This window comes from Jaculus jaculus, chromosome 1 (genome assembly GCF_020740685.1).
Source record: "Jaculus jaculus isolate mJacJac1 chromosome 1, mJacJac1.mat.Y.cur, whole genome shotgun sequence".
Taxonomy (NCBI): domain Eukaryota; kingdom Metazoa; phylum Chordata; class Mammalia; order Rodentia; family Dipodidae; genus Jaculus; species Jaculus jaculus.
Window position 1 is genome coordinate 138,915,125 of NC_059102.1, and position 21,255 is coordinate 138,936,379.

Below are 21,255 nucleotides of genomic sequence, written 5' to 3' on the forward strand. Positions count from 1 at the left end.
CAGGTTAAATTCCAGCAGCTGAGTTGATGTGGAGACTACCACTCTTTTGCAGCTTAAAGGTCTCTGGTGATATTTACTTTCCTCATGCACACTAAACAATTTTGGGATAATTCCTTCACTACAATTGCCCTTCATTTCTACTTCTATGAAAGAAAGATATTTTCCCTACCTCCAGCCATACAGCCTAGAACTTAGAAATACAGACTTTCCCAATAAAACCTGTCTTGTCTATGCCTCTTCTGGCCCTCCTCAAAACGAATAAATGACACCAACAACAGCAGCAAACAACAACAACAAAAAAAAAACCACTGCATATCATATGTTTGTGTGGCTCAAACAAGAGGAAACATACAAAAGTCCCAGCACATGGTCCAACATATAGGGAGTGTTCAATGATGAATATATATGTGCTGAATCAGATTTCTCTCTGACTCATATTACCCCATCCTGCCTATTATCCCCTTTCTCCTACCTCCCAGACTTTGTCCTCAACTCACCCATCCCTCACCCTTTGCCCTCCTGGCTTTGTTCATAATCTGTTCTTAGAACAATTCAGTTACCTCTAATGTCTTCTCTATTACTTTGTAACTTTTCCATTGAGCTTTAAACCCCATTATGACAATATCCTTTCTGCATCCCACACAGGCAAATATTTGACAAGTTCTGTCACTTAGAATAGACTCCAAAGTCTTTACCACAAGTTTAAAGCCTTGCGTCATCTGATGTCTCTACTCTTTCTTGGGCCTTACCTTGTATCTTTTTCTCCTAATCCTCTATGGCTTATTTATGGATTCCTCAGCTTCTTTTCAATTGTTCATGTTCCTCTGAAATAACTTCTTTTCCTCAGCTATCTTCTTTTCACTTTTCCACTTTTTATCTCAAACTCTTTTCCTCCCTTCCCTGGCTTAGCCAGTAATGGCCCCATTATCTTCAAACTATATTAGAGAAGGTTACTTTAAAAAAAAAAAAATTCATGGTAGGGTTTCACTCTAGCTCAGGCTGACCTGGAATACACTATGTAATCTCTCCTCCTCGAACTCACGGTGCTCCTCCTCCTACCTCTGCCTCCCTAATGCTGGGATTAAAGGCATGCGCCACCATGCCTGGCATTACTTTTACATGTTCCTTGCCCTGAATTACTTCTTCATTTGCATACCAACTCAGTACAGGAAAGGATCAGGTCTACTGTTGAGCTGAAACTTTACCAAGTTATAGCACTCCATAGACCCACCAGTGGATGAACATATGAATGCATGGTCAGATAAATAATCCAAATTGTGAACCACTGTACTTGGGTTCACTGTTTGGGTGACACTTCACAAACAAAGGCATATCCCTTAGTTTTAGCTTCCCTATATATAAAGAATTAATCATAAATTCTAACTTCCCATATGGCTTAAAATTCTTCTCAGTATGGGAAAGGCATAAAGGCAATATCTTGGCCACAAAGAAGTTATTTTAATTTCAATATTCTCTCTCTCTCTCTCATACATATCCATGCCCAGGACGTTACTCTTTCTAGACAAGCATTCTTCTAATGAGGTTTCCCTACCCTCAGCCCTCCAGCCTAGAAAGTAGAAACACTGACTTTCCTGATAAACCCTGTCGATTCTATTCCTCTTTCTGCCCTCCCCAGTACCATTGGTTTCTCCTAAACCAGTAATTGGCAAGGCCCTGCCAATAGATGGATTCCCATCTTGGTATGGCTATGTTGGGAGTTCTTCTTTCATTCTCTCCCTCCCAAAGTCAGCCAAGGGGGATTGAGCATTTCCCAAGGAAACAAGTCTAGAAGCAAATAGAAGGAAACCAATTAGAATATGATAGAGTCCCTAGAAGATTCAGAGAAGTGAGGCAGATCCAGAACCTTCCTGTCTACTCCACTCTGTGAAGTACAGCTGAGTTTACAGAGTACTTGCTGGGAGTTTAGAATTCACTTGTAGACTCTTTGAGAGAATTGTGTGACTCTGCATCTCAGAGTTCCCATATGCAAGACAGAGTTCCTGAGAAATGCCTCAAAATATTTTAGTGAGAAGACAATAAAGTCAGTTCATCTCCAAACCAGCTGTGAGAGAGCTCACTGACAGGAGTTGCTTTGTGTCCTCCATTTGCCTCTTTGTGAGCTGCCTACCAGAACCTGTCTTCAGGGTTTTTGTTTGTTTGTTGCTCCTCACTGGCCAAGGGTTTAAAGCTGAAATGAGAAAAGGGAGATTCCCAGGTGCTCTGGAGTTTGTTCTGAAAGAAACTTGATGCATGCGTGTTTGTGCAAGTTCAAGCCATGAACACTCATGTACATACATACCAAGAATGCTCAAGAGTATTTCACTTGCTGGGTGATTTTCACATTGTAAGTTGTTGTCTCTGTAAAGCCTTAGAAGGCTGTCATTAATAGTGACCCACCTTTTAGACAAGAAAGATCAAGGCATTGGTATTTAAAGCAAAATCAACTTCTTTTGGGTCTCAAAATCATGTACTAAGGAGATCATACATGATTCTAAACCCTGAGCTTTTCATCATATGAAGGGAAAAGGAGACATTTTCTTTATAACGTGGCAGGGATGACTGCTGTTCTTGTCTTATTGGGAGCAAGTCACTTTTATCCCTTAAGGTGTGCCTGGCCCTGAGCTAAATTCAGTGTACATTATCTCACTCAATGCTTCCCAGCAACCCTAATAAGGCAGCTATTCTTACTATCCCTGCTTTATACCTTAGAGGAAACTAAGATGCACAGAGGTGAGTCACTGGCTGGCAGGAGGCCAGGGATATGCATCTGTGTTTGTCATCACCCCTCAGTGCCATCACAAAAGAAGCAAGAGGAGTAGGATTCAGGCATTTCTCAGTGTAAGAGAAGAAACTGTGGACAGGAGAATAATAGCACCCTAATAACATTAGAGCTTGGAGCCTGATTTCCAAATTTCCTTATTCCTCATATAGCCTTCCACCTTCTTTCCCAGGGGACTTTCCTTCCAAGCCTACAACATTCAACATGAAAACCATGATGACAAGATCACATTTGAAGATTTCCAGTGCCATGCGATTGGGCTATCACATATAGAGCTAGAGTGTTCATGTCAGATGCTGTTAATAAGCTAGGGACAATAGCTCAAGACCAAGATTATTTTCTTTTCCTTATGGGTTAGGGATGATTTTTTGGCCCATGATTTTCTCCCTCTGGGTGAACTGTCCATGGTGATACATCCATCAGTAGGTGTGGGAAGCTTAGGAATGCAGCTTAGGTAAGTGTACCACAAGGCTCTGGCTGCAGCTCTTTTCTAAGGTTGAGAGCTAGGCAAAGCTGGATTCTGACTCTGACTCAACAGGGTGGTAGCAGGCAGAGAGCGGTGTGTGTGTGTGATGAGAGCACAGGAGGAGCCCTGTGCCGGCAGCCAGAGAGCCTCGGTTCTAACTCCTTCACCTCCCTGAACTCAGGGACTGAGCAGGGTACATGGAACTAGTTAATAGGCTGAGTAGATGAAGGTGTGGCACATGTGGATTCTTGGGGATAGGGTCTACGCAGTGCTTGGAATAAGGCATGGGGGAATCAATGAATGCAATGACTCGTTTAAGTGTTTATGAAGTACTTATGTGAATAAATGGAGGATAAAGTGGAGGAAAACATGGATAAAGTGGGACATTACACTGGCCTAAATGGAAAACAATAGACTTGGTTCCAGTTTCTCTATTTGTCAAGTGGAGGTAATAAGAAGTGCTGCTATAAAGAATTAATTTACACAAAATATGAAATTCAGGTAAAGCCCTCAGCACAGTGTATGTCACAAAACACATATTCAATAAATGATGGTGATGATTATACAGTGGTGCCGGTCGTGATGATGTGATGATGGTGATATTGGTGATGTTGGTGTAGGTGGAGATGTAGTAGTACTGAGCTAGTTGTAGTGATGGCAGTGGCGATACTAATGATAACGTTTTGAGACAGAAGGACTTAACGTTTTCATATGACTAAGCTGAAAATGAGTATAAGTTGTGGCTAATCTTAAATGGGAGTGAGTCAGAACACCTCTGAAATCAAAGATCATTAGAAATTAATATAAGGACCATGAGATGGCTGTAATAATTTCATATGACTAAGCTGAAAATGAGTATAAGTTGTGGCTAATCTTAAATGGGAGTGAGTCAGAACACCTCTGAAATCAAAGATCATTAGAAATTATAGTTAGGCTGGTATGGTTAGCCACCTGCCTGTTATCTATATCACTATTCCCTTAAGTGGATTCACTCCATTTTCCAAGGAACTGTCTTGAATCCCCTAAACTGGTTCTGTACTTAAAATCCTTTTTACACACCTTCATTTCCCTTTGGAAATATTCAGATTTCTTGGACTAATTTACAAAAGCTTTACTCATCCTTCCAGGCTTCTGCTTTTCCCTTTTCTGTATGCACCATTATATCCATACTTAGAGAATTGTAACTTCTTTAATTCTTTCCCTAATACCTAGGTCTTGGAACAGACTTATGCTTTCTGCCAAAGACACTCTTCTCACCTTCACATGAGTGTCTTCCTTTCCTAATCCTTTTACCTGGTAAGACTTACTAAATATTTCATGTCTCCCCTAGGGTGTAGCCTTCTTTAAGAAACTTTGTTGACATTCTTCATTTGCTGTCAGTTCCATTAGCACTTACTCCAAGTATCAAGTCGTTTACCCTCAAGATGTAGAATTTATAGTGGCTGAGGCTAATCCATTCTTGCTCAAAGCCAATCACAGCATCTATTCCATAACAAGGACTACCCACACTTGACTCATTCCACAAGTGCTTTCTTGTGGATGTTGATCACTTCTTATGAGACAAAAAGTAGATAAGTGAATTGGAACTTGAATACATCAGTGAGCAAAAGACATACATTTCTTTATGCCTTAGACTTAGCAAATGAAAATAAAGCCCATAAGTATTGTAAGTACTTAGACATTCCATCATGTGAGCAGATTTTCTACTGGGATGGGTGACATCTAACTAGTCTCCACAATTTCCATCCTACTTGGTTTTTAAGCTCCTGCTCATTGACTAGATTACCCATGAGACCATATGAAAAGACCTGAGACATGACCTTAAGCATCTGCACTGTGTGGTTTGATTCAGGTGTCCCCCATAAACTTAGGTGCTCTGAATTCTCGGTTTCCAGCTGATGGAGATTTTGGAATTAACACCTCCTAGAGGGAGAATATTGTTGGGGGTGGGTTTATGGGTGTTATAGCCAGTTTCCCCATGCCAGTGTTTGGCACACTCTCCTGTTGCTATTGTATACCTTATGTTGGCCAGGGGGTGATGTCCATCCTCTGCTCATGCCATCATGTTCTCCTGTCACTGTGGAGCTTCCCCTTAAGCCTGTAAGCCAAAATAAACCTTTTTCCCAGAAGCTGCTCTTGGTTGGGTGATTCCTACCAGCAATGTGAACCTGACTGCTACAGTAAAGTGGTACCAGGAGTGGGGTTGTTGCCAGACACCTGACTGTGTAGCTTTGGCCTTTTGGAACTGATTTTTAAGAGGAATGTGGAAGAATTTTAAACCTTGGCCTATGAGATGCCTTGCAGTACTGTAAGTAAAGCTTGATGGACTATCCTGGTCAGAGTTGAAAGACCTGAATGAAGTAAGAAATATGGACTATGAGGTTTGGCTTATGAGGGTAAGAAAGAGCTTTGCTTTGACTAGGCTAACATTTTGTGTGAGAAGCTTGCTGTTATGCCTAGGTGCTGAGAAGTTATACAGGGTTGCTTTGCATAGAAATGAACTGGTATGAGCAGAGTCATATGGCACAGAAAGAAAAATCTCTGGGTGAACTGCTGGCCATTCAGCTGCAGTTTAGGGCAACAGGAGGAATGTAGACTCTGTTGAAGGGGCCTGAATGTTCACGGAGTGTCCTGTTCCTCAAAGTCTGCTTTATCCCCTCCTGGATTAACAAACTGGCACCCTACCTGGTATTGTAGAGTATAAGAAGTGCTGGAAAGAGGGCCATTGGATTTGAAACACTGTCTTGTGTTTTGGGGATGGCCATGGGTAGTGTGAAGCAGGTTTGCTGGATGCATGTATGAAGACCCCAGGGAACCATGAGGATGAACTGTGGCTTGCAGTGGAGACCCAGTGGAGATGCTGGGACCATGAGATGGCTGCTAAGGAAAGCTTTGGCCTGATGACGTTTTCCAGGACTATGAGTAGCCTAGCTGGAGGGGAAGAATTGGAACTCTATAAACTTGTTTCTGGTTAGAATTATCAGACTTAGAGACTTGTCACTGGCTAGAGTTACTGGACTTTGAGCTACAGAGTTTCATGTTTGCCCTGTTTAAATAATATATTGCTTGAGTATTTCCTTGCTGTGCCCAATGCCATCTTTTGCAGTGTGAATGCTTATTCTGTGCCATTATGGGTTTGGGGGGGGATTTTTTTGGTATTATGGTTCAGTTAAAAGATATTGGACTATGGGGATGTATGAACATCATTAGAATTAATAAAAACTGTGGGGACTTTTAAAGTTAGATGAATACATTTCATTTTATAATATGTGTGGTTATCAGTTTATGGGGGCCAGGAGTGGAATGTGGAGGTTTGATTCAGGTGTCCCCCATAAACTTAGGTGCTCTGAATGCTAGGTTCCCAGCAAAGGAGATTTGGGAATTAATGCCTCATGGAGGGAGTGTATTGTTGGGGTGGGCTTATGGGTGTTATAGCCAGTATTTGGCACATTCTCCTGTTGCTATTGTCCACCTTATATTGGCCAGGGGGTGATGTCCACCCTCTGTTCATGCCATCTTTTCCCCTGCCATCATGGATCTTCCCCTCGATCCTGTAAGCCAAAATAAACCTATTTTTCCCAGAAGCTGCTCTTGGTTGGGTGATTTCTACCAGTAATGCAAACCTGATTGCAACACAGAAATAAGAACTAATGGTGAGTCTAGCCTGCCCTCAGTCACTGAGAAAATTAATTAAGACTACATTTCAAACATCTTAAATATTGTCCAGAATCAGTCTCTTAGCAGTCATCTAAAATATGAGCGTAAGTAGAGTTCCAGATTACTATATCTTAGAAGGCCTTGGTATGCTGCATATGTTAATGGCATTTTCCCTTCCTGCCACACACCCCCAACACGTACTTACTCAGAATGATTCTGGTATCAAAGTAATATGTTTTTCCTCAGATGGAAAATCACAGGAGCAACCAATGAAAAAAATATGCTCTGTATTCGAGATTTATGGCTCCAGTAAGAAAATAATAATCTGACATCCTAAGAAACTGAGTTCTCCTCCTTCCTTCTTGCCTCACACTGTGGGCAGTTATCTGGGTGGGAAATTGTACACTCTTGCCAGACAGTTTCCCATACTATATTGCTTTCATCTGCCAGCCTAGCTCAAGACATTCTATAATGCAGATGTGGTGAACAACTGGTGCCCACACAGACAAAGAGAGGAGGAAGAATGGAGGGAATGGACAGACATCATAGTGGGCCAAGTAACTGGGAGGCCCCAAACTAAGGAACCAGGAAGATATTTAGGTGGAGATTTGGCCAGGAAGAAGTCTGGGAGAAGGTATAGAGAAACTCAACCCTGGTTTAAGTGTATAGTAAGTGTGCCATTCCAGGAAGTCTATGAGGCAAGAGGCTCAACTACAAGGGGAAGCTGTGACAAGTCACAAGCAAATTGAAAGATGTTTCAGAGGTTAGAGGTTGGTAATATGTGGTTTACATTCCAAAGGTTTGCATCTCAGCTAGATTGCTTGCTAACTAGATGACTTTAGCCCTCTAAGCCAAAAATTCATCAGCATCTGCCATAGGGCTACTGTTCTAATGGGGTGGCATACAAAACAAGGTAACATTATTGGCAAACAGCAAGCTGTCAGTCAACACAATTCAAACATGTTTGGAGGAAGAAAATCCTAGTCCCATATATAGCTCTTATATTATCTTGTGCTAATGATTTCACCTCACTGGTTTCAGTGTTCTTTCTTTCTTTCTTTCTGGACTATTCTGGAATACAAATGAAATAATAGGCAACGTGATCCAGTGCATAGCTAAGTGATCAATGAATGACATTCTTGTGGTTTGAGAGGGTGCTTGAAGCATACCTAGCCAATGGACGAGTTTCAGAAAACCAGCCTAGGTGCTCAGAGAAAATGAATTCCTATAATATGGGACCAGGGCCAAGAGGTATTAAATAGGTATAATAGGAAAGAGCAGGAGCAGCCAACACAGAACCCACTGCCCTCCCCTTGGAGGATTCTTACTGTAGAAGTTGGAGATAGAAACAGAACTCTTTCTTTCCTTGTATACATCCAGAAAAACCTCCCTCTGGACATGTTGGAATACCAAGGATGCCTAGAAAGGCTCACCCATCCAACTACTCTTTGCTGCTTGGATAACTGCCTCCTTTTTCCACAGGAAGAGTCATACATGCAAGCTCCCTGATAGCCTGGGCTCACTGTGAAATGTCTCAACCCTGAGCTGGGAGGGCTCTGCCCAGGTACATTAACAAGTCCCTGTTCATAGGTACTTTCCTCCCTGAGACTCAGTCAGCTCCAAACAGGAGAAAGAACAGGACTTGTGAGTAAGAATAGAATACAAATTTGAACTTTATCAACCATTGGCTCAGTGAGCTAGGACAAGTCCATTACATTTTGGAGTCCTAGTTAGCTTACCTGTACTGTGATGGTAATAATGGTTGACATAAAAATAAAAGAAGATCATAGAATCCTAGTGTCCAGATGCATGTCTGACATATGTTGTAGTTCACCACATGTTTCTTATTATGTATATCATAATATGTTTATGTTAACAACATTCCTCATAAACCAGTCTATGGTAGACATAGCTGGATATATGCAAAAGTAGTTGCAGGGAGTTGGAGCTTATTCTGAAGATATTCTAGCAACTTAAATATTAAGAAAAGTACTGTTAATTTGAGATAAGGAAAAATGATATAATGAAGTTTGTAGGAAAATGGGCAGACTTAGAACAGATCATACTAAGTGAACTCACACAAGCACAAAAAAGACAAACACCACATGTTCTCCCTCATCTGTGGTTTCTATACTAGATCAGTTTGAGCAGCAGGGACACCTGTGCTTTTTTTGTTGTTTGTTTGTTTGTTTGTTTTCAGGAGTCGTGTCTCTGGAAAGCCCTGAAGACCCATGGACCACTGAAATAGCTACAACTATAGCATACATGTTCTAAGGGAGCATATTCGCCTTTCTGTTTCATTCTTCACCTATTGGAAGGTCCTGCTTCTGTCTTCAATCAGTTTTACCTTCACCAGTGTAAATCCTTACAGAAAACTTTCTCTGTCCTTATGCTGGTCTCCCTGTGGTCCTGAACATTTTCTTCATTGCCTCTTCTACAAAGGACACTAAATGCAGCATCACATAGTTTCCTGCTTCTTATCAGGCTCCCTAAGAGATGAAAAGTCTTACAAGGGCATGAGTTGTGTCTGGCTGTATTCCACTGAGCATACGTACTTAACCATTACATGCTCAGTGGACAATCATATCACTGTAGGAAGGTAGCATGGCCACCTGCAATGTACTTCATCAGCCAGTGGAATGGAGCAATAACAACATGAATGATAGGTGTGAATGGAAAACACCCAAGCCACACTGATAATGTGGGTATACAAGAAGAGGGAAAGAAAAGAAAATAATTGTAAAGAAAAGAGAAATGTAGTAGGAAACACATGCGGAATCAGATTTGGGGCCTCTCAGTGAAGAAGCAGTGTTTATATTAGGCCATGGAATCTGAAGTTATTACACTGCATCCAGCTCAAGACACACACACACACACACACACACACACACACACACACACACCTGCATGCACACACATGCACTAAAATTACTATAATAACTAGGAAGCTGCACCTGAGCATCAATGCCATGACTTCATCTCCCCACCATGCTCCCTGTAAAAGGAGTAATACATTTAAGGATGACCCACCCCAGTAAACAGGTATTAAAAATCTTTTCGTATATAAGTTACTGTAGGTGGGAAAATTATGTAATCCAAGGTGCTCTTTCTCCAACTGATGATGTAATACGATGCTGTAATTCTACAGAAACCTCTATTTAAAATACAGCTTTCACTTTCCAGTCAATTTCAGTGGTGTGAAATACACATTATTATAGGATATATTTATTTGGAAACATACCAAGAAACTTAAAGATGCTTACACTTTCAATCCTAGTAATTCTAACCACAGGAAACAATTGTAAAGGAATAATTATAACTATAAAATTATGTATGTGTGAAGAAACTGAAATAACTCAAAAGTTCAAGATGAAAGTTAATGTAAATGGTTAAGTAACTTACCATATATCCAAACCATTAACAATAATGGAGCAAAATAAAACTGAAAAGTTATGTTAATCTTAAATCATCTTTATGTATGAGATTTCCTGTGTGAAGTAAACACAACTAGATCCCAATTTGAAAATTCAGTAATATATGTATGCATGCATATGCCTTTATACTTGAAAAATTATACAAAATAAAATACACCACAAAAGAAAGTATTATTTTCTTTGGGTTGTAAGAGACTACAGGCATCCTCTTATTTTCTTCTTTCTGGAATTTCTAATGAATAGAAATTATGTTGTTTCATTACTTTTGAAAAAAATTCATTAAAAAATTATCGGGCTGGAGAGATGGCTTAGCGGTTGAGCGCTTGCCTGTGAAGCCTAAGGACCCCGGTTCAAGGCTCGGTTCCCCAGGTCCCACGTTAGCCAGATGCACAAGGGAGCGCACGCATCTGGAGTTCGTTTGCATAGACTGGAAGCCCTGGCGCGCCCATTCTCTCTCTCTCCCTCTATCTGTCTTTCTCTCTGTGTCTGTCGCTCTCAAATAAATAAATAAAATTTTAAAAAAATTATCTATGGGAAATTAGTGTTATTCTCCTTTACTTAAGCAGAAAATATATGCTTTCTGGGTTCTTTCAAAAAATTAAAGCCAAAACCCACAAAAGAATAAGCTTGCTATATAGTGCTTCTCATTCAAGTCTGACCTATTCTAGAGAACCCAAGACTTTTTATCTGTCAGCCCATAACAGTCCTCAAATTAGAGCTATAGGGTCTGAGAATGTTTCCTGAAAGAATCAGCTTCCTTATATGTATGGCCTCAGGTTGGGAGCCAAGAATCTTGCTTGTCTGAAGCAATTACCTTGCCACCTTACACAAAACCTTCCTCCTGGCTAGGCTGCTGTCTGGTTGATACAATAAAAGTTGGTATGAGATAATTCTGGAGTCCTCCTCAGCTGGGACACTGATTCTTTTTCTCTCCTGGTTCAGGAATGCAGTTATTATTTCATTAAAATGAAATATATGAGCACATGACCTCTGAGAATGAATAACTTTTCAGCTCAGATATATAACTACAGACACAGAAAAATTTATTGTGAATACATCCATCACAAATTGGGGAAATGAGCAAGAGTGTGCTTTCTTGGTGAAACTGGTACCAGGTCAAGAGTGAAGGAGAGAACACAGAGAACACTCAACTCCTACCAAACCAGATATCCAGAGACACAGAGCTCTGTGTCACCCAAGTTTGTCATCCTTCTCTCCATTCTTGGTTGAAGCCCCCAACTCTGCTTCCAGCTGTACTCAAGATATAAACACAGGTGGCCACTGTTCCACAGGTGGCTGATAGACTCCCAGACTAGTGGTTCACTTTCACTACAAACCTTGAATCACTGTGTATTATAATGCCAAAAGAAGCAAAGCACATCCAATACCAGCTACAATATGCCTAATGTACTATCCTGATTCTGTGTCCACAAAGATGCATAAGATGTTCAAAGGGCATAAGTGTCTTTGTTGGCAATGTCTAATTTCTTTTTCTTCCCTTCAACTCTTGCCTTACTCCCCAAAATTTGCATTCTGTCCAGGACTTTACAAGCTACTTTCATGTCTTACATACTTTTTTTCCCTTGCCACCTCCTTATTCCTGCCTCTCATCATTCAAGTTTTGATACATATAGTACTCACTCAACAGGATCTTCTCTGTCCCTGCAACTGAGCCTCACAGTTCTTTGTGCTTACAGTAAGTACTTATTACATTTGTTTTGTCTTATTTTACTTTTATTAATTAGTTTTGTACTCAGTGAATACAGTCAAGTTGGTACCATTGTTAGCCTCCCCCATGTCCTATCACCTCCCCCTGGCCCCTACTTGTTGAGGTATATGGGTCATGGATTGTGGAGTTAGCCCACTTATTACACCTGTATTCATCTACTTCCACACTTAACCCCAAGCTTTGATCCTTTGAAAATACCCTTCAGGGCCTGGCACATGCTCTTATCTCAACTATTTCCTAAAGGAACTAAAAGTGAAGTGCTCTGAAGCCTAAAGACAGAACACCAATACAACCAGAAGAGCTATCCAACATGTAGAAATGAATGTGGCTACCAAGCTAGAGAGCCATGGAGGAGGCAGCTGAGAATAGCCCAAGCTCATATTGACCTACCTTTTTGGTCTTTACTGTGGAAGTGCAGCAATCTCCACCATCGTAGTTACAGAAGGCTCGGTTGTTGATGGCATCACAGTAATTGTCTCCCATGAATGGCTATGAAAGGAAAGAAAAGCAGGAAAGACAAAAAGCTTTCTTAGCATCCTTCCCTCAGCATTTTATTAAGGCCTTTGTGGTTGCCTGACAGTCTCTTTGCAATCATCAGTCTACCTGGCTTCAAATCCCAATGCCACCTTGGGTAAGTTATCATGTTTTACCACTTATGAACATTCTTATGAGCCACATTTCTTCCAGATTGACTATGGTTATGCTCAGAAATGTGTTCTTACTTGCTGAATATGAAAACAAAATCATAAAATATAGGTATCCCATCTTTATGAATTAGAAAGCACTTTTTTTGTTTGGTTTTTTGAGATAGGGTCTCACTCTAGCTCAGGCTGACCTGGAATTCACTCTGTGGTCTCAGGGTGGCCTCAAACTCACAGCAATCCTCCTACCTCTGCCTCCTGAGTGCTGGGATTAAAGGCATGTACCACCACACCTTGCAGAAGGTACATTTTAAGGAATGGTAAAATAATTGATCTCTTTTGCTAATTTTTTTTCTGGCTTAGGAAAAATTTAAAATGTAATATGATAGGTTAGGAGAAAAATAGTTAGGGAAACATACAATTGTTTGCAACCACCATAATGAAACCTAACTCTTTGTATGGAAAAGAAAATAAATAACATTAACTAAAATAATAAAATATATACAAACAAATTAGAAAGCTAAATGTAATCCACCTTGACTACAAACATAAAATGTAAGTATTCTTAGGAATTAAGCACAATGATGCATGTGTCAACGATGTTATCCCTTATAGAGGAATGCAGATCTACTCATGCACATGCATTCACATGTTTGTTTGCTGTTTTCCTGAACAACTCTGAGGTCAGAATTATTTTTCCCACTTAATGAATGAACAACCCAAGACTAAGACTAATTAAGAGACTTGGTGAAATTCATACTGGCCACTTCCTTGACCACTCTAGGCTATTCTAACTTATAATGTGATGCTCCAAAGATGAGGAAAATATGGCAACTCAAAGCCAACTTAGAGGAAATTCAAGGGATCTCTATGCCTCCCCCAGTCACTCATTTTTTTTTCCAAAGAAACACACAGCATAGTACATGCTGTGATCTGCTCAAGTTTCTGAAGTGCCTACAAAATCATGAGCTCCCCAAAATCATGAGCAATAGTCATTTGATCTCTGTCCTCCACCTAAAAATCTGCCTGACTAGAGTGCTCATAAGCATCTCACTTTTAAAGCTGTCTCATCCTAGGGTATCACATGTGTCTACTGGTTGCTCCTTCCCACCCTGACTGTTCCAGGGAGAATCTCACAAGCAGTCTAGCCTATGTGGTGACACTGGCCATTACACCTCTGCTCCAGATTCTCAACCGCAACTCATAATTCATAATTTCAGATTTGATTTTATTAGGTCTCAGTTGGAGGACAAGACTTAGAAAGACTGAGCAGAGGGAAAGTGGTGAGCTCGGATATGTGAATGTTGCCTGTGAGGTGTGACTTTGCAGTGTGAAACCAGGGCAGACACACTGTTACACTCATGTTAGAGCAGAGGTGCACAAACAACAGGATGGAAGCCCTTTCCTCTCCTGTGCCTCAGGACAGCTAGCTGCCTATGGCACTTATTCTTTAAATTCTCATATAATGTATGGTCAGATTAGTGAAGAAGGCTAATTGTTTCTTCCTTCGAATGAACATAACCAGCTTGGTAAAGGAATCACTGGAGAAAATGAGGAAGAAGAGAAAAATCAGTGAAAGTTGTTCTTTTCTTTTCAATTTGACTCCTGAAAAAAATAATTCCAGTTACTTTGCTAGCTCTTCACCATTTGCCCTTACCTGTAGCCATATCCATCCATCCATCTATCCATCCATTCATCTATGTACCAATCCACACATTCTCTCCCTATTCAGCAGTAGTTATCGATTGCCTACTGTGTGTCACATAGTGTGTTAAAATAAAAGTATTACATTAGTGAATACATGCATATGTTAATATCTGTTTTCCTTCAGACATGATACTTTAAGTCTTCAGTCAAACAGTCACATATATAACTGACTAGTTTCAACTCTGATAAGAGCTATAAAAATGGAGTACTTGGTGATATTAGCATGAATGTCTAGTTTTAGATTGTCCACTGAAAATATCCCTGAGAAAATAACATTTCAGATGAGATTATAAGGTGAGTAGGAGTTAATCAGATAGAAGGTGTGGAGGGAAAAGTTTTAGAGATAGGCAACAGCATCTTAAAACATATGCTTTGGTCTGGAGAGATGGCTTAGCCATTAAGGAACTTTCATGCATCGCCTAAGGACCCAAGTTTGTTTCTCCAGGTCCCATGTAAGCCGGATACACAATGTGTTGCAGGCATCTGGAGTTTATTTGCAGTGACTATAGGCCCTGGTGTGTCCATTCTCTTCCTCTCTCTCTCTTTCTCTCCCCCCCAATTAAAAAACAATTGCTTTGTAGTAATTTCTTCAACATCTGCTTGTTACATTGACAAGTAATAAATGGAGATAACATCCTTCAAAATCAAACTCAAACATCAAACCCCTTAATCAAATTTTTAGTAGCTCCAAGTCTTGTCATGTAATTTTGGAACTTTATTCTTAATTGTCTTCTTTACTATTACTATAAGTTTCTGTGGACCAGGGCATGTATACTTTAGACCCTAGATTTCCTAGAAAAATGGCAGGCAGTTTGAACAATAAGTTTATCAAATGTGTGTTCAGTAATTATTTAGTAACTCGATGGATAGTGGATAGGTGGATGCAAGGCAAGAAGACATCATAGGTGATTCTGAAGGGCAAGTTACTTTTTTCACTCACATAAAACTATGTATATCCAGAAACTAGATTAGTAACTGGTCTACATTAAACCATCCATGAAAGTATGATGAAGAAATGAATGAATTATCAGCTTGGATAGTTTGTAGTAAACCCTTTTTATATCTTGAATATCTCATGATGCTTGAGGCTTAAGAGTTCATTCCTGGTCTCAGCTTTTGTTTCTCTTCTAAGCATCCTTTTAGCTCTAGATAAGGCACTAGCTATTAGCTTTAAACTAAGGTGGGAAGAGGAAGGTGAGGGGTACCTGCAAGGGCAAACGCGATAAGCATCACTGTCAGGCTCAGAGCCTGACAGGTGAGGGACTCTTGGGCTTCTCTGCTGAGTCAAAGGAAGGATCAAATTCTGCTGTCACACTAATTGCCCAGACTGCCAGGTCAGCAGAATGAATGCCCAGGTAACCCAAGCTGCCTTTTCCCAAAATGCTGGACTGATGCACAGTGATGGAAAAAAGCAACAGTCTCAAGGTGATGGTGTTGATGTTATAGTTCCAGGCTGAAGCTTGAAATAATGAGATGTCTTGAGAACTTCAATGCCATCTGTCCTGAGAAGATGTGCATAGGGCCCCTAGCAAAGGCAGGAAGAAATATGTCATCCATACTATTTTGTGACATTATGGAGAATGCCTGTGAACAGGAGGCAGCTAGTGGAGGAGAAAAAGAAGCACCTTGGCCATCAAAAGACATGGTCTCTTGCTTTGACCTGGGTACCATGCTATACAAACCTGTACCAGTCTATTCCTCTCTGAACTTTATATTCAAGTCTATTTAGCAAAAATACAGAGCTAGGTCATACTAAAGGCCTTGGAAATTTAGGCATTCCATCAAATTCTATACCAAACCACATTCTGGACCTGTTTCCCTATCTTTATAAAATAAGTGGCTAGGTTGAGATGATCATTTGAAACAAAGAGCTTTTCTAGTGCTGAAATTTTGAGAGTATTGTCAAATAATATTTTTTTCTAGTATATGAGCTAGGCTTTTCCATTTGCATTTTCCACAGTGGGATCTAGTGTGGGCAGCACTGGGCTTTGGCATCTCTTTGGGGGTGACTATAAACTTCCTTTCAACTTCTATCTGAGAATATGGGAATACACATTTCTTTGGGTTAGTGATCCCCACATAGGATCTTCTCAGAGTATGAGACAAGGAAGAGGCAGAATGATGCACAGAGATGATCTTCACCCTAAGATCTTGCCTGCAGACCTTTCCCCCAAGCTTGTAACTGACACATAGAACAAACTCTCCATAATTCCCAGCCCCAGGGAGTGTTTCAAATGGGAAGTCAATTAACTTGCAGGTCAGAAAGGATCCTCTACTTTGACCCAGTGGTTGGGTCTAACGTGTCAAGATTACTTCTGGCATTGGACAATGAGTCAATACTTAATATGTGGAGGTACAGTAAGTTGGTCTGCTAAGTAATGCCCAACAATAAGATGGATACTAAAAGAAAAATTATGACATGTAGCTCTTTAAAGGCTAAATGTTGTATTGATGGTAAATTTCTGGTATAGTATTGGTGTTAAATCAACATAGCTTCCCATCCCTTTCTTACTGACCCAATGGTATATAGGACATAGACCTTGGAGAAAGAATAATCTGGCTCTGATTGTATTAATTGTGTATATATTCTGCTATGTATTAGAGTTTTCAAAGACACTAAACACTTTTAAAATATTTTATTTATTTGTATTTGTGAGCAGAGAAAGGCAGAGAGAGAATGGGCACACCAGGGCCTCTAGCCTCTGTAAATGAACTCCAGATGCATGCACCATTTTATGCATCTGGCTTTACGTGGACAATGAGGACTCAAACCTGGGTCATTAGGCCTTGCAGGAAAGTGCTTTGACCACTGAGAAATATTTCCAGTCCCTATACTTTTAAATGTTTCTGCATATCTCTCTGCCTTGATTCTCTCATCTATAAAACTGGATTACTGAACCCCATCTGAGTAGTCTGCTAATGAGGCTAAGGAAATAACTTAGTCTCTATATACAGTACTTGCTTGCAATCATGATAACCAGAGTTCATATCTTCAGCAATTGTATCAATGCCAGGTGGGTGTGGCATTTACTTGTAATCCCAAAAATTAGGAGGTGGAGTCAGGGATTCCAAGGGCAATGTAGCTAGATAAACTAGCTTAATCAGTGAGCCCAGTATTCCGGTGAGAGGTCGTGTCTCAGTAAATAAGGTGAAATGTAATGAAAGAAGAAATCAAGCATCAACTTCCAGCTTCCACAAGCACATGCACACACATGCCTATGCATCTATTCACAGGTGGGTCTAAACACATGCAAACACTCATATACTGATTCACACACCCCATAAACATACACATGAGACATTTAAAAGACTATCAAATGAATGGACACAACCCTTAGTAGGTACAGTCAGCAGTAGCTGTTGTAAACATAACAATAACAACAGTAGAAGTATTCTTAGGGACCAGGTATCTCTCCATGAGACTCACCTCACAGCCTTTGACACAGTGGATTAGAGAAGGATGAGGGTACCACTTGAGACCAGCAGTACAGACAATTTTCTGCCAAGAGATGGAGAGAGAAAGAGACGTCAGTTGAGTTTGAGATAGGGTGGATAACACTTTTGAGTTGATCCCACATTAAACTAGCTAACTTCTTGGACCATCCAAGTCCTGGCCTCATGTTAGTATTTACATGGAAAAATTACCCAGGTACTCTAAATAACAGAAGTCATAGGATTGAAATCATATCTGCATTTGCCATAAGTGACTTGATTCTGTATTTCCCTGGCAAGAGCAAGGGTTGTGAAAATGCAGAATTGAGGGGAAGGAAACATGAGCAGAAAAACCTTTCAGAAAACTTTTGGTTAAATTTTGACCCATCAGTGTAGTTGGGAATAGGGTTAGAAGAAGAAGAAAATGTGCATGTGTGTGTGTGTGTGTGTGTATAGCTACACCAATATGACAAATAAAACGTGTACAGCAGTGTTTCTCTTGACACACAGTGGGGACTATTTTTATCAAAGTCTCTGTGGAAACACATTTAACAGGCAGTTTCCTCAGCCCTCCTTTGGAGCTAATGAATCAGAATCTTTAAGGCCAAGGCCTAAGACTGTATTTTAAGAATAAGCTTTGCATCCTCTCCCAGCTCCTTTAAAATATTCATCTCTTGGGGCTGGAGAGATTGCTTAGTGGTTAAGGTGCTTGCCTGCAAATCCTGAGGACCCAAATTCAATTCCCTGGTGCCAGATGCACAATGTGGTACCTGCATCTGGAGTTGGTTTGCAGTGGCTAATGGCCCTTGGTATGCCCATTCTCTGTCTCTTGTTCTCTCTGCTTCTCACTCTCTCATAAATAAGTAAATAAGTAAATAAATGAACCAGTTTTAAAAGTATAAACCTTTCATGAGAGACATCTTCCCACTATAGTTTGAAAATATTGTGCTAGAAGATGCATGAGTAATAAGTCCGGAAATCTTTCTTGCTATTGCTTTTCTTCATTGCCACATGTACTTGCTGGTGTTTCCGAGGCTGCACACACTTTGTACCTCAGAGAATTGGTTCATCTTCACTGGAACACCATCTCCATCTCACCACTTGGAGAATCCTTAGCTATCTACATACCTGCTTAAAACCCACTTCCCCTTTGGTGCTTTTTCCAGCACATTCCCATCCCAGGCAAAGTTCATAGGTATGCATCTATACTTATTTATAGCTCCCTTTAATACTAATAATTATGATAATGATAATGACAGCTCAAATAGATTGAGTGCATTCTTGGCACTAATTACTTTATGCATTATCTCAGTTATTTCTTGCCACCATGGTGAGTATTAATCTTGTGTCACAAGAAAATAAATTTGCCAAGCTCCATAGCTCTTAAGTGGTGAAACCAGAGTTTGAAATTAGCAAATGTTTCAAAAAATGATTTAAGGCATCTCACAACATAAAATCCAACATTGCAACATAATTTAAAGTAAAGGAAAAGATAAAATTAAGGACCTAGCCTCAAGAAACAGACCAATCATAAAAGTCCTAGAAGCTACCCTTTCAATTTACACAGAGGCCCCAGGTTTCATTCTGGATTTTAATTATTTTTTTAAATAAAATAAAATAGCATATTTTTGGATATACAGTGAGAGGTAAATGTGTCAGGACCAGCCCTACAGTCAATATGATCAAGAACTGTTCTCCTGGCTAAGTGCCAGTTGATTAATTTTAATTAAGAAATGAATAGTTCAATGGACCAGGATGTGAGAAATGCATGTGACCTAGCTATTCTATCCCTGAGGGCAGACTTATATGGGAACCAAGGGGTAATTAGTTTCTTGGCAAGTTTCTTACAAAGGAAGTCACATGACTCTGGCTGAGTATCTTTCTTCTCTGTTCTACAGCACCTCTGGTTTGTGTCTTGGATCTCCTTTGCCTGGGAAAGTGCCTGGCACCCAGCAAATACCCGAACAGTTGTTTTGTGAGGGAATGGATGTATCTCAAAGTAGTGATGACTTCACCCAATAGACAATGACTTCTCCATTTGTCTCTCAGATAGCACGTCAGAAGAACATCAGCCATGTCAAGAGCAAGTGTCTAGTTTAGAGGGCCTGCTGAGTGTAGGTAGTATAAAATTAAAGACCTTGGGTGAAGAGAAGAACTTGTCCTGTAGTATGTGAACCATACCCTGCTGCTACTCTTGACATGTAAAGTCACAGGACTTTGGGGTGGGATGGCAGGGTCTTGCTATGTAGCCCATGTTGGCCTCAAGCTTAAGGAATTCCTGTTCAAGGTAATGTTGTCTCATGCTCTTGGATACAGGCATTATACAGACATTTCATATGTCTGCCACCATGTCTGACCAACTATAGAATTTGTGATTATGATTTTGAAGTTGCTTTTGTAAAACTTCTCTGACATTGGGTTACTCCATCTGTGGAGGGGGTACTGACAATGTTAAGCATTTGTTTTGATGATGTATTGAGATAAGCAATTTTTGTTGTTGTTGTTTTTCAAAGTAGGGTCTCTAGCCCAGGCTGACCTGGAATTCACTATGGAGTCTCAGGGTGGCCTCAAAATCATGGCTATCCTTCTACCTCTGCCTCCCGAGTGCTGGGATTAAAGGAGTGTGCCACCATGCCCGGTGAGATAAGCAAATTTTATAAATGGCTTCTTTGGATGATTTCTTAAACTTCTTGAGGAGAGGTCATCAGATTTGGATGCCTCTGTCTGCTCCAGAAACAATCATAGAGCCCATTGAGGAAACACATATAAAGGGATGTCAGCTGCCTCCACATTCATTCCTCCCTGTGCTTCTTTGTATGAAACCAAGGTAGGTAGGTTCTTCTCCTTTTGTGTTACAAGAAATGTTAACTAGGCTTCTTCTCTGAATCTAAGAGTCTGGTGATAGCCAAAACACAGGGATGTTGGAGGGCATATGGTAAAACTTCAAGAAGAAAACAGCAGTGTAAGGATAGCTATCCTACCCTTTGTTTATCTGAGAGCTAATTTAATCCATCTGTAGGAGTGTGTTGGTGTGGCTGCACAAGATTCTGTAATAATTATCTATACAAGTTGAGGATTAGCTAATGTGAGTTAAAAAAGAAAAAGGACTTTTATACAGTCTGCATGAGCCTACTTATCTTTTAAAGTTTTTTGGATTTTCCCTTTTACTCGGGGCTACACACCCCACTTGCCTCATCACAGGACCCTTCTGTGTGCTAGAGGAACTGGGAAAGGATAACAGGCAGCGGGTACCGAAGGAAAGGCAAGGCTGTGAACATCACAAGTTTAGAGACACCAGGTGGGATCCCTCAAATGTCAGCCTTGTTCTTGTGCCAACAAGACTTCTAGTCCATCCAGAGCCTTTAACATCAGCTTTTGTTCGAGGACTGCCATTTCTGCTTTGAGATAGA

General features: G+C 40.4%; 1 protein-coding gene across 3 annotated transcripts in view; it reads right to left on the reverse strand.

Moving 5' to 3' along the window:
* Positions 1-21,255, reverse strand: part of Pappa (pappalysin 1) — a 250,351-nt gene that overhangs the window by 6,798 nt on the left and 222,298 nt on the right. For all 3 annotated transcript variants that reach the window (XM_004662682.2, XM_045150186.1, XR_006637197.1), the window contains exons 20-21: positions 17,841-17,912; positions 12,456-12,554 (exon numbers count right to left, since the gene is read on the reverse strand). In XM_004662682.2, the coding sequence (XP_004662739.2) occupies positions 12,456-12,554; positions 17,841-17,912 (171 nt within the window). The remainder of the gene's footprint in view (positions 1-12,455; positions 12,555-17,840; positions 17,913-21,255) is intronic.